Consider the following 12,575-nt stretch of genomic DNA (forward strand, 5'->3'; position numbering starts at 1 on the left):
ATGCTCATAACACAGATCACTTCTGTGATTTCCAAATGTGTGGGGATTTCTTCCCATCAACAAGCCAGCAATCAGTTCTGCTGCGGTAGATATCATCTGGACTTCCTCTAATTCAATTCATTCAGACACTCTCTAGTTGGAGATAGCACAGTTTGAGGGTTCAGGCCTATTAGACTGTCCCCCACTTCAGATCAAGTGCATGTTCAGGTTTTTGAGACTTCTGACCTACTGGCCACCAGCTAGGGTTTCTACAACCTCTCCTGGAATTCAATTAAATTACTAGAACAGCTTAGTGACCTGGTGGTGCATACTTGTAATCCCAGCTATGCAGAAGGCTATGGTAGGAGGATTCCAAGTTTGAGGGCAGCTTGGGCAATTTAGCAAGACCCTGTCTCAAGATAAAAAAATAAATAAAAAGAGTTGGGCATGGGGCTGGGATTGTGGCTCAGCGGTAGAGCGCTTGCCTAGCATGCGCAGAGCCCTGGGTTCGATCCTCAGCACCACATAAAAATAAATGAATGGAATAAAGGTATTGTGTCCAACTACAACTAAAAAAAAATTAATTAATTAAAAAAAAGAGTTGGGCATTTAGTCTAGTGGTAGAATGTGTTGGGTTCAATCCACAGTACCAAAAGAAAAAAAAAATTTTAAGGCCTGAGGGTGTAGCTCATTGGTAGAGAGTTTGCCTAGTGTACCTAGCATACCTAAGATCTAGGTTCAATTCCTGACACCACCAAAAATAAAAATAAAAAATAATGAAAATTGTAAAATCAGCATGCAGAACTCAGATAAACACTGTACTTATTTACCATTTTTTTCTAAAAGATATTTTAAAGAACACATTTAAATATCAACCAAATGAAGAGATCCATGGGGCAAGGTTTGGGAGGGTCCTGAGTGCAGGAGCTTCTTTCTCTCCCTACAGAGTTGGAGTGCCTGCCTGTGGATGAGTTCATTTCCCTTCCTGTAAGCCTCCTACTGTTCAGCCATCCAGAAGCTCCCTGAAATCTATCCTTTTGTTTTTTATGGAAACCTCATTTCATAGACATAATCAAAGCATATACAGTTAACCATGCAGAAATGTGATAGGACAGAAAGGATATAATCTAATGCTAATCAACTGAGTGGGGGAAACCCTGAAAGGCCTGTCTGTTCAGATTCTTCTTGGTTTCTCTGTGCAGCATTCCTGCCTCCTGGGTATGGGGCAGGTCTCCTTTGAAATGGGAGTCTTCTGACCCACTATCAGACAAGGTAGATCAGAGAATTTCTTTATGGTCATCTCTAAGAGATAAAGATGGGGGAAGATTAGAGTTTCTATGACTTGGCTTGGGGAAGACAGATAAATTCTATGCCTTACTCTGGGGAAGGGAGTTTTGAGTCAGGAACAGTAGATCAAAACATATATATTACAGCATCCCACAGACACATATACAACCTGCTTCAAAAAATCAGAATTTAGCCAGTTATATGTTGAACTTATAAGTTGAGTAAGGATTCTGAAACTTAAAATAAATGGAGAGACTGAGCATGGTGGCATATGCCCCAAATCTCTGAGACACAAGAGGCTGAGGCAGGAGTATCACAAGTTCAAGGCAAATCTCAGCAATTTAGTGAGAATCTGTCTCAAAATAAAAATGCCTTGGGACATGACTCAGTGGTAAAACCCCTCTGGGTTCAATCACTGGTACAATAAAAAAACATAGCAAGGAAAAAAAAAAAAGCCATAGTCATTTAGGGTCACCCAACTTGGGGCAGAGGGAACATTTTTGTCTCTTATCTTTGGAGTCCAAGGACCTCATGTAGATAAATCTCTGTTGCTGCAACTATCAGATTCTTAGCCTTCATCAAGTCAATCTTCATAAATTCAGACTAACATCCAGATTAATAGACAAAAAAAAAAATACAGAACAATCACATTAATCAGAGTGCACATTCAATACATAGGAAAGAGATGGGAGTCAGAGTAGAGAATGAGGAAGGGGGAAAGAGAGAAAAAAATGAGTAAACCACAATCAGGGAAATTGAACCCCTTTTACTTAAGCTCACCAACACTTCAGGGGATCAGTTTTATTTTCTTGTGGTGATTTCCAGGGTGATCAACCCTGGTGAGGACCTCCTGTGTCACCACTCAAATGGGTACAACTATGGACCTTGTTCCCCAATGGACATCTGGTGCCCTGATGCAGGGACTAAAAGACAGAGGAGAAAGGAGGAAAAGGAAAGGATTTCAAGGAAAAGGATCACTGGGGGGCTGGGGGCATAGCTCAGTTGGTAGAGTGCTTGCCTTGCATGCTGGATTCAATCCCCAGCACCACACACACACACACATACCCCCCCCCCCCCAAAAAAAAAAAAGTGTGTGTGGGGTCCACTGATTTCCTGTGCCTTTAGAGGTCATAGAAAGTCAAAGGGGCTGGGGATGTATCTCAGTGGCAGAGCACTTGCTTAGTATGTGGGAGGCATTAGAAGGCACTGGGTTCAATCCTTAGCACCAAATGAAATAAAGATATTGTGTCTATCTATTAAAAAAAAAAAGTCAAGGGTCTTATGTTTTCTCTCACATGTGGAAATGAGAGAGAAAAAGGGAAAAGATCAGAGAGCCAGAAATGGTGGTGTATTCCTGTAATTCCAGCAACTGGGGAGACTGAGACAGGGGGATCACAAGTTTGAGACCAGTCTTAGTAACTTAGCAAGACCCTTTCTCAAAAAACAAAACAAAATAAAAAAACACCTGGGAGTGTAACTCAGTGATAAAGTTCTACTGGATTCAATCCCTGGTACCAAAGAAAAAGAAAAGAAAAAGAAGATTTCATGAAAATCAAAGGGAAAATAGCAGAATAGAGAATAAAGAGACCAGGGGAGGGACAAGGGGAGGACAAGGGTAAATATTGAAGAACAATATTGACCAAATTATATTGTTACATCATGTGCATGTATGGATATTTAACATTGAATCCCACTATTATGTATGATTATAATGCACAGTAAAAATATGGAAAAACTGTTAACTTTCATACAATGAAATCCTACTAAGCAATAAAAAGGAACCAACTATTAATACATGCAACATTTGATGAATTTCAAAATAATTATGCTGGGGCTGGGGATGTGGCTCAAGCGGTAGCGCGCTCGCCTGGCATGCGTGCGGCCCGGGTTCGATCCTCAGCACCACATACAAACAAAGATGTTGTGTCATACAAAGATGTTGTGTCTGCCGATAACTAAAAAAATAAAATAAATATTTAAAAAAAAATAATTATGCTGGGTAAAAAGAAGCCAAGACAAAAATATATTTATGGTAGGATTCCAATTATGTAACTTTCTAGAAAATGCAAACTATTCTGTAGTGACAGAAAGAAAGTTCATGGTTAGCAGGGATAGGGCTGGGAGTGTCAAAATGAAGATACCACAAAAAAACTTATGGGGTGACTATATGTTCATTATCTTGAGAAGGGTGATGCTTTCATGAATATATGCATATGTCAAAACTTTTAAGCCCACTGAGCACCATGCGCATACCTGTAATCCAAGTGGCTTGGGAGGCTGAGGCAGGAGGATTTTGAGTTCAAAGCCAGCTTCAGTAACTTAGTAAGGCCTTAAGCAACTCAGTGACACCCTGTCTCTAAATAAAAAAACAAAAGGGCTGGGGATGTGGCTCACTGGTTAAGTGCCCCCTGGGTTCAATCCCTGGTACCAGGGCGGGGGGTGTGGGGGGAGAGAATTTGTGGTTGCAGAGGCCCTGGGAATTGAATCTAAGGTCTTATACATACTAAGCATATGCTCTACCACTGAGATATGCCCCTAATACCTATAAGGTTGTTTTTTGTTTGTTGGTTTGGTTTTTGTTCTGGGGAGTAAACCCAAGGCCTCATGCAACCTAAGCACACACTCTACATTGAGCTACATCTCCATCATAAAAAGTTGATTTTTTTTTTTTTTTTTTTTAGTATTGGGAATTAAACCCAGGAGCATATTACCTCTGTACTACATTTCCAGTATTTTTCTTGATTATTTTATCTTAAGACTGGTCTTGCTAAATTGCCCAAGCTAGCCTGGAACTTGTGATCCTCCTATATGAGCTTCCCAAGTAGTTTACAAGTGTGCACCCCAATGCCTGACAAAAGTTGATTTTTAAGAAAGATATACAAAAGTGGGGCTGTGGCTGTGGCTCAGCATTAGAGCACTCGCCTAGTATGTGTGAGGCCCTGTGTTCGATCCTCAGCAACACATAAAGTAAAACAACTAATATATATATATATTTTAAGATATACAAAGGTGAAGAGTGGGCTAGGAATAATAACTCCAGCCATTTTTAAAGTTGCAAGCTGCATTACATGGCAGATACTATGCAAAGCCCTTGGGGTGCTTAACCACTGAGCCATATCCCTAGCCCTTTTTTTTTGTTTTGAGACAGGGTCTTTCTAAGTTGCTTAGGGCCTTGATAAATTGCTGAGGTGAGGCTGGCTTTGAATTTGTGATCTTCCTGCCTCAGCCTCCCAAGCTGCTGGGATTACAGGCACGTGCCACTGCACATGGCAACTATTACAATTTTTAAATGATGTTACAGAAACTTAGAAAGTATAAGTAACTTACCCAAAGTTGGAAGGCATCAGAATGGCTTGAGAAGGTTTCAAAACCAGGTCTGTCAAACTTTCAAACTATGCTGTTAACTGCTTCACTATGTTGCCCCCTATGGTCACCTCAGGGTACTAACATGAATGAGGCCTGTCTTTCTGGCCCTGACATCTTTTACTGTAACCGGAGAAGCTCACCTTTCATTCAGAATGCCTGATGCTGATAGGCTCTGTATACTGCTTTATACAATTTCTCTCCTGGGCCTCCTGCACCCCATTCCAAGGTTTCTGTGCCTCTCTCTCTCACTTTACTGCTTTCCCAGGTAGCCTCTAAGGTCAGGGAAATAGCCTTGGGGAGGAGTTATGAATAGGTGAGATGGGACTCCAGGCCACATGGCACACTGGGCTTGTGAGGCATGATGTCTGCCCGGATTTCTTGTACCTGGCCCTATTGTGTTCATATAAAGTCAACTTAAGAAGCCCAGATCTCTCAGAAAACTGGCTCTCCCCAAAGGACCTCTGAGCAGCAGCTGCAACTTCTTCTTGGTTTCGTTTGTTTTGGTTTTGGTGTTGGGGATCGAATCCAGAGCCCCATGCATTCAAGGCAAGCACTCTACAAAACTGAGCTATATCCCCAGCCCTTCATAGTTTCATTTGCAAACATCCCATCTCTGAACTTTTTTTTTTTTTGCTGCTTGTTGAATCCAGGGCCTTGCATGTTAGGCAAGTGCTCTATCATAGACTGAGCTATAACTCCAGCTCCTGGCCTTTTATTTTCACCATCTTGAAAGTCCTAATACCAACCAAAACTTGAACCTATTAATCATATACCACCATTTTCATTGGACATCATACCTCCCTTACCTTGCCCCCCACCCCTAATCCTATCTTTTCCTCCTCATGCACTTTAACTTTCATGGTCAGTCATTGTAATTGCTCCCTTGACACTACCTTCAATTTCTTTTTAGAATTAGGTTTAGGGTTAGTTACTCATTTTGTAACTCACAGTTTGGGTTAAATCCAATTCTCCATCTACTTTGGGTTTGTATCTGTAAGGAGAGCTGGTAAAAAGTACTTGACTATGCCAACTGGGCTCACTTTAAATACCTGTCCTCTAACTTCAAGTGCTTGTTGGGTATCACTCCATTCCCATTGGCCCACCAGGAGTGTGTAGCTCACCATGCTTCCTGAGCCGCTTACCCATGCACTCTCCAGATGGCTTTTCTGTTCTTACTCTCCTGAAACCACCAACTCCACCATGTATCCTCATTCTCAGCTGATAAACCTTAACTCCTACTTCACTGAGAAACAGAAGTAGCAAACAACCCATCTACATTTGGACTATATATTCCATCTTCTCTCTTGCTTTTATAGATAAACTGTCCACACCTGTATACAAGGCCAACCTTTCTGAGTACTAAGATTCCATCCATATTTCTTGACTATTTAAGGACATGCTTTTGTCTTCTATATTACATACTTGTCTAGTTTATTTTTCCAATCTCCAGCAAACATGCTATTTCTACCATTTTATAAAATCCCTCTTCTCCCAGCTACTTCATCCCACTTATCCTTCCAGCATGGCCCTATTTCCCTCCTTCCTTTTTCAGCTAAGTTCTTTTAAAAAGATGTCTCCAGAGTTTTTTCCTCCCTCTCTTACAGTCACAATTTAGGATAATGTATCTTAAGGAGACATTCCATCCAATTTTCTTTTTGGTACTGGGGATTTAACCCAGGTGTGTTTATCACTGAGCTACATTCTCAGCCTTTTTCAATTTTTGAGACAGGGTTGGAGTTGCTGAGGCTGGTCTTTAATTTGCTATCTTGCCTTGGCCTCCAGAGCTGCTAGGATTACAGGTGTGCTCCACCATGCCTCCCTTTTATTTTTTAGTTGTAGTTGGACACAATAGCTTTATTTTATTTATTTTTATGTGGTGCTGAGGATCGAACCCAGGGCTAGGCGAGCGCTCTAGAGCTGAGCCTCAACCCCAGCTCCCACACCTGTCCTTTTAAAAATACTTTTATTTATTTTTTACATACATGACAATAGTGGAAAAATCTTTTTTAGTTGTAAATCGACACAATACTTTTATTTATTTTTATGTGGTTCTGAGGATCGAACCCAGTGCCTCACACATGCTAGGCAAGTGCTCTATCACTGAGTCAGAACCATAGCGCCTGGCTTTTTTGTTGTTTTTGACAGGGTCATTAGGTTTCTGAGGCTGGCCTTGAATTTGCCATTCTGTTGCTTCAGCTTTCCAGGTTGTTGGGATTACAGACAACATTACCATGCCAGCTTCATTATATACTTTCAAAAACTTCTTCAAAAAAAGGAAAGCAAGCTGGATATAGTGTTACATAACTGTAATCCTAGTGTTTCAGGAGGCAGAGACAGGTGGATGGCAGAGTTCAAAGACAGCCTCAGCAAAAGCGAGGTACTAAGCAACATCAGTGAGACCCTGTCTCTACTTAAATACAAAACAGGGCTGGGGATGTGGCTCAGTGCCCCTGGGTTCAACCCCTTGTATCTCCCCCCCACCAAAACAAAAAAAAAAAAGGAAAGCAAGATGAAAGTGTGCTAAGTATATTTGAAAGTAGTTATGCATTTGCCTTCTAGGTAGCTGGGGACTTATTTTCACTATAGATAGCTTCACATCTCTTGCATTTTGTGCCTTCTGAGTTACCCTCTGTCACCCTTATTTGTCCCCACCTTATTTGTCCCCCCTATTTGGGGGGGATTGAAGACGGGGCCTAGCATATTAGGCAAGTGCTCCCATACTGAATGTTCCCTAACCCCTTTTTCCAGCATCTTCCTTAATTGAGCTTGAACTACCCATCAATCATGACTGAAATAGTACCATGTCTTTTTCTCTAGTATAATTGCTTAATATTTTTCAAAGTTAACAGCCAGACATGGTGGTGGTATGTGCCTGTACCTTCAGCACTAGGCTGAAATTTGGTGGGAAATTTGTTCAAAGCCTGATTTGGCAATTCAGCAAAACCCTCATAGTGAAAAGTTAAAACCATTCAGTGGTAGAGTACCCCTAGGTTCAATCCTCAGTATCACAAAAAAAAAAAAAAAAAGCCAAACCAAACCCCAAAAAACTCAAAAGACCCAAATATTTCTCAAAATATAATTTATAGACCAATTTCAGCAGTCACTTGGATTGCTGTTAAAAATGCAGATTCCTGGACTCTAATCTGAATAATGCTTTGGGGAGGTGTGGCTTTAGGACTGCATTTTGTTCAAATGGTACAAGTGATTCTCATTCATAGATTATTTCATAGGCTGAGCATACTTATTCATCCACAAATGGTAAGCACTGGCTGTACATCAAGCAATGTAACTGACCAACTGGACACTGTCCCTGACTTCATGAGTTCACAGCTCAGTTTCCTAGGGACACTTTCAGGATACCTTTGGTTGTTACTGAGCTACAATCATTTCATTTTTTGAGACAAGGTCTTGCTAAATTACTGAAGCCAGACTCAAACCTGCCATCCTCTAGCCTTAGTCTCCCAAGTCATTGGGATTAGATACATACCTTCCTGGCTAGTTTTAATTTAAAAAGCTATCTAAACTGAGTGTATGGCACACACCTGTAATACCAGTAGTTTGGAAGGCTGAGACAGGAGGATCCCATATTCAAGACCAGTCTCAGCAATTTAGCTGGGTTTTTAAAAAAAATTTTTTTTTAGTTATACATGGACATAATATTTTTTTTAAAAAATATTTTTTAGTTTTAGGTGGACAAAATACCTTTATTTTGAGGATCGAATGCTCCACGCATTCCAAGTGAGCGTGCTACTGCTTTAGCCACATCCCCAGCACGACACAATCTTTGTTTACTTTTTTTTATGTGGTGCTGAGGATAGAACCCAGGATCTCTCCCGTGTGAGGTGAGCGTTCTACCACTGAGCCACAACCCCAGCCCTTTAAAAAAATTTGTATGTAGTACTGAGGATTTAACCTATAGATCACTACCATTGTGCTACACCCCCAACCATTTTTTCTTGGTGTGTGTAGTGCTGGGGACTGAACCCAGGGCTTTGTGCATGTAAGGCAAGCACCCCCAACCAATTGAGACAGGCCATGTTGGCCTGAAATTGTTATCGACCTCAGCTTCCCAAATCACTGAAATTAACAGTGATTTAATCACTGAATTAATCACAGAATTGATCACCACCATGCCTGGTGATTTTTCACAAGTTTCTTTGAAGCTATTTGTCATAAGTTTCCAAATAAATAGTCCCCCCACTAGGGATTATTAACATCTGTTCCTCCCCCCCCCCCCCAGTTCTGGGAATTTGAACCCAGGGACACTCTAGTGCTAAGCTCCACATAGATTTTTTATTGAGACAGGGTTCACGAAATCACTGAAATCAGCCTTCTAGATAGGCATCGAAGAATCAAACCAAACCTAGGGCCTTATACATGCTAAACTCCCAGCTGCTTCCTCAATTTTAGGGTGCCAACTTAAACTTGTACAGGCTGAATTAACCTAATATTCATATATATATAAAAAAAATCTAACATGGTTTAAATCTCCATGTTCCACACAGCTATGCAAAATTATCAAGACCAAGTACTCAATACAAAAGAATTAAAAATTAAGGTTCCCTATGAAAACTGTGGTACTTGAATACACAGCATAAACACACATACACAAAGCCTACAGATACACTCAACATGCAATATGAATTATAATTTCCATTTTATTTTTTTCCAGAAGATAGATTTTCTTCACTCATTAAGGATGCAGTTCCTTACATGGGCTTTGGTGGAGGTCGTGGGGCAGCACCCTGAAAGGGGGGGGAAAAAAAAAAAAATCAATCAAAAACCATGAATCTGGTGGCACACACTTGTAATCCCAGTGGCTGGGGAGGCTGAGGCAGGAGGATTGCAAGTTCAAAGCCAGCCTCAGCAAATGGCAAGGTGCCAAGCAACTCTGAGACCCTGTCTCTAAATAAAATACAAAATGGGGCTGGGGATATGGTTCAGTGGCCAAGTGCCCCTGAGCTCAATCCCCGGCACCCCCAACCCTGCAAAAAAAAAAAAAAAAACACAAAACAAACAAACCAACCAAAAACATGGATCTGAAATTAGAATACAGTTCAGTGGCTAAGCACTTGCTTACCATGTACAAGGCCTCAGGTTCCTTCCCCAGAACAAAAACATAACAACAAAACAATGACAACAATAACCAAAATCCCCACATAAACAGTTGGTAAATATGGAAGGAGAATACACTATTCAACCCAAAAAACTCCTAAGAAGTATCTATGCCCTTTTATGAGTTTTAGGTGTGGGTCCCACCTGCCCTACCACAAAAGATCTTAATTTGATATTTCTCTGGCCCTCACTTATATTTTTATCCATAACTCCTCAAATGTACACATACTTCTTTTAAAATACTCACAGCAGGTCTAAAACGAGGTGGGGGTGTCCGGTCCTTCCGGGCTTCACGAGATCGATTCCTGACTACCTTGCTGTGAATGGCACAACTCACACAGTAATGCAGCTTCACATACAGCTTGGGAAGCACATAAGCTGACAATAGGGGAGGAGGGAAAAACATTATTAGGTATCATATACCCACCTTATATTATTCTTTCTTGTTCATTCTATCAGTCAAAACTAAACCTATAGTCAAGCACGGTGGCCTACACCTGTAACCCCAGCAACTTGGAAGCCTAAGGCAGGAGGATCACAAGTTCACTGGAGATTTAGCTCTGTGGTGGAGTACCCCAGGTTAAATCCACAGTACTAAACAAAGCAAAACAAGTATCAAAGCATATGTCAGACACATCCATGAAACTTTGTTACTTCCAAAACTGTTCAGCTCTGACACCTAAAAGCATAACTGTCAGTTTCACAAATGAATAACAATATCCCCTCCAAACCCATCTTGACACCATGGGAACCAAAATCACATCCTGTTTACAAGTAATAAACCCAGAGTCCAGTTCCTTCAACAGCTTTATCAGTTCTAAAGCTGGCCCCCTTCTTGTTGCCTAAGAAAGTAATTTGAGAAAAAAAAGTTACATCACTATAAAAACTAGTCTTCTTTCATCCCATTCCCTACTCCCCTATACCGATGAGCTAAATCCCCAGCCTTTTTAAAAAATCTGAAAATTACCCAAACTGGTCATTAACTTAGCCTCCTCTTGCCTCTGTCCTCGGGGTCGCTTGGAGGCCAGGACCACCCCACCTAGCCTGCTTCCATTCTTTAAATAAATCTTCGTGAAACTCTGACTCATGTGTACTTTTCTACAAGCATTTAGATGCTCTTCGCTAATTTAAAAATTGTTACGTTCACTAGGTTTGTCTACAGAAGAGTTTCTGGAAATACAGGCAGTCACATGATGTAAACCTCGGAGTAAAGCTAGGGCACTATCACAAAAAGGCATACTATGCTTCAAGCCAAAAACGAGAACAAATATACCATTCTCTTTTACCAACAACCTTAAAGAAATTGTCTAGAATACTCCAGAAATGCGCCAACAGAGTCTGCAAAAGCGCGAGGTCGGGGGATAAGTTCAGGTACTAGACCCTTACACAATTAGCTCCAGTGGCTCACTTACCGTCGAAAACACTTGCTTCGGAAATGTCCCTGACGGCTGCGGCCTCCACGATGTTTCGAATGACGAACTTCTTAATGGCCTTGTCCTTGGGCACGCACCTGGCACAGTTCGTGCAACGAATAGGCTGCACATGCCCGCGGCCCTTTTTCGCACGACCATTATTCCTTCTTTTTTTGGTCTGTATCAGGAAAGAGATCCCATTAGGAATTAAGAGGGTGGAACTCAACCAGAGTCAGCCATCTACGGGTTCCATTTCGTGCCGGCAGCCTAAAAAGGCGCCACTCAGGTTTCTCGAATTTCTAAATCCAAAATCACACGTCTCTCCTCCACCATGGCACTGGCTCTCAATTCCCCACAAACCCCAAATCTGCTCCTTTCAGCCTCCACCCGGAATCCCACGCTCACCACGCGCCAGAACTCACCATCTTGGAAGCGAGGACCCGAGAGAGGACGTGACATCCGGCCGGACCTCTTATATAGCGCAAGATCCCTACGCTCACGTGGGGAAAACCCGTAGTATCAAGAACGGAAAACCACTTCCAAAAATTTCTTGATTACTTAGCGTTTCCAAAGAAACCCAGAGGAGACAGAGGTTCCTAGGGTTTATTTATGCATGGAACAAGTTACCTTTGGGACTACTTAGCCTGCTGGCGGAAGAAAATTAGTGTTATAGGTTTCGCGAGAAACATCGCGACACCGTAGGCCGGAAGTTGTAAATTTGCGTCATGCGTCGCTAAGATCAACTTCCTCCCGGTGCTAGGCCCTAAAACGCTCTTCCAATTAGAGGGCAGAGGAGGAGAGATGTGTGTTGGAAATTGTAGTACAAAGCTCAGAGGTCTCGGCCCCACGTCCTTAGGCCGCAAGTGTCGCTGCACGCGTTTCTTTTTTCTTGTTGTTCTTCTTTTTTATTGGCACGGTCATTTAACCCAGGGGTGCTTTGCTGAGCCACCTCACCATCCCTTTTTTAAAATTTTGAGACAGGGTCTTACTAAGTTGATTAGGGCCTCGCTAAAGTGCTGAGGCTAGCTTCAAATTTGGAATTCTCCTGCCTCAAGCTCCCGAATGTCTGGGATTACAGGTTTGTGTCACCAGTCCCGGCCCCTCATATTTCTTTTCTCTGTCCTGCCACAAGACATAGAATTACGAAGTGGAAGACCTTAAAGGAAACAACATTTTGTGAATAAAAAGACCGAAATGCGAGACAATGAACTAGAACATTTGTGCTGAAACTGTTTCTTTTTTGATACTTGGGATTGAACCCAGGGGCACTTAAACACTGAGCCACATCCCCAATCCTTTTTATATTTTATTTAGAGACATGTCTAACTGAGTTGTTTAGGGCCTCGCTAAATTGCCAAAACTGGCTTTGAACTCAGGATTCTCCTGCCTCAGCCTCTCTAGGGATTATAGGTGTGC

General features: G+C 41.7%; 1 protein-coding gene across 1 annotated transcript; it reads right to left on the reverse strand.

Annotated features, from left to right (window-relative positions):
• Positions 1 to 9,272: 9,272 nt before the first annotated feature.
• On the reverse strand, positions 9,273 to 11,686 carry Rps26 (ribosomal protein S26). Its single transcript, XM_027926921.2, has 4 exons — positions 11,582 to 11,686; positions 11,160 to 11,337; positions 9,995 to 10,125; positions 9,273 to 9,377 (listed from the first exon to the last, which is right to left on the reverse strand). Exons 1-4 carry the CDS (start codon positions 11,582 to 11,584, stop codon positions 9,342 to 9,344), a joined length of 348 nt encoding a protein of 115 aa, XP_027782722.1. The 5' UTR covers positions 11,585 to 11,686; the 3' UTR covers positions 9,273 to 9,341.
• Positions 11,687 to 12,575: the final 889 nt, after the last annotated feature.

This window comes from Marmota flaviventris, chromosome 3 (genome assembly GCF_047511675.1).
Source record: "Marmota flaviventris isolate mMarFla1 chromosome 3, mMarFla1.hap1, whole genome shotgun sequence".
NCBI lineage: Eukaryota > Metazoa > Chordata > Mammalia > Rodentia > Sciuridae > Marmota > Marmota flaviventris.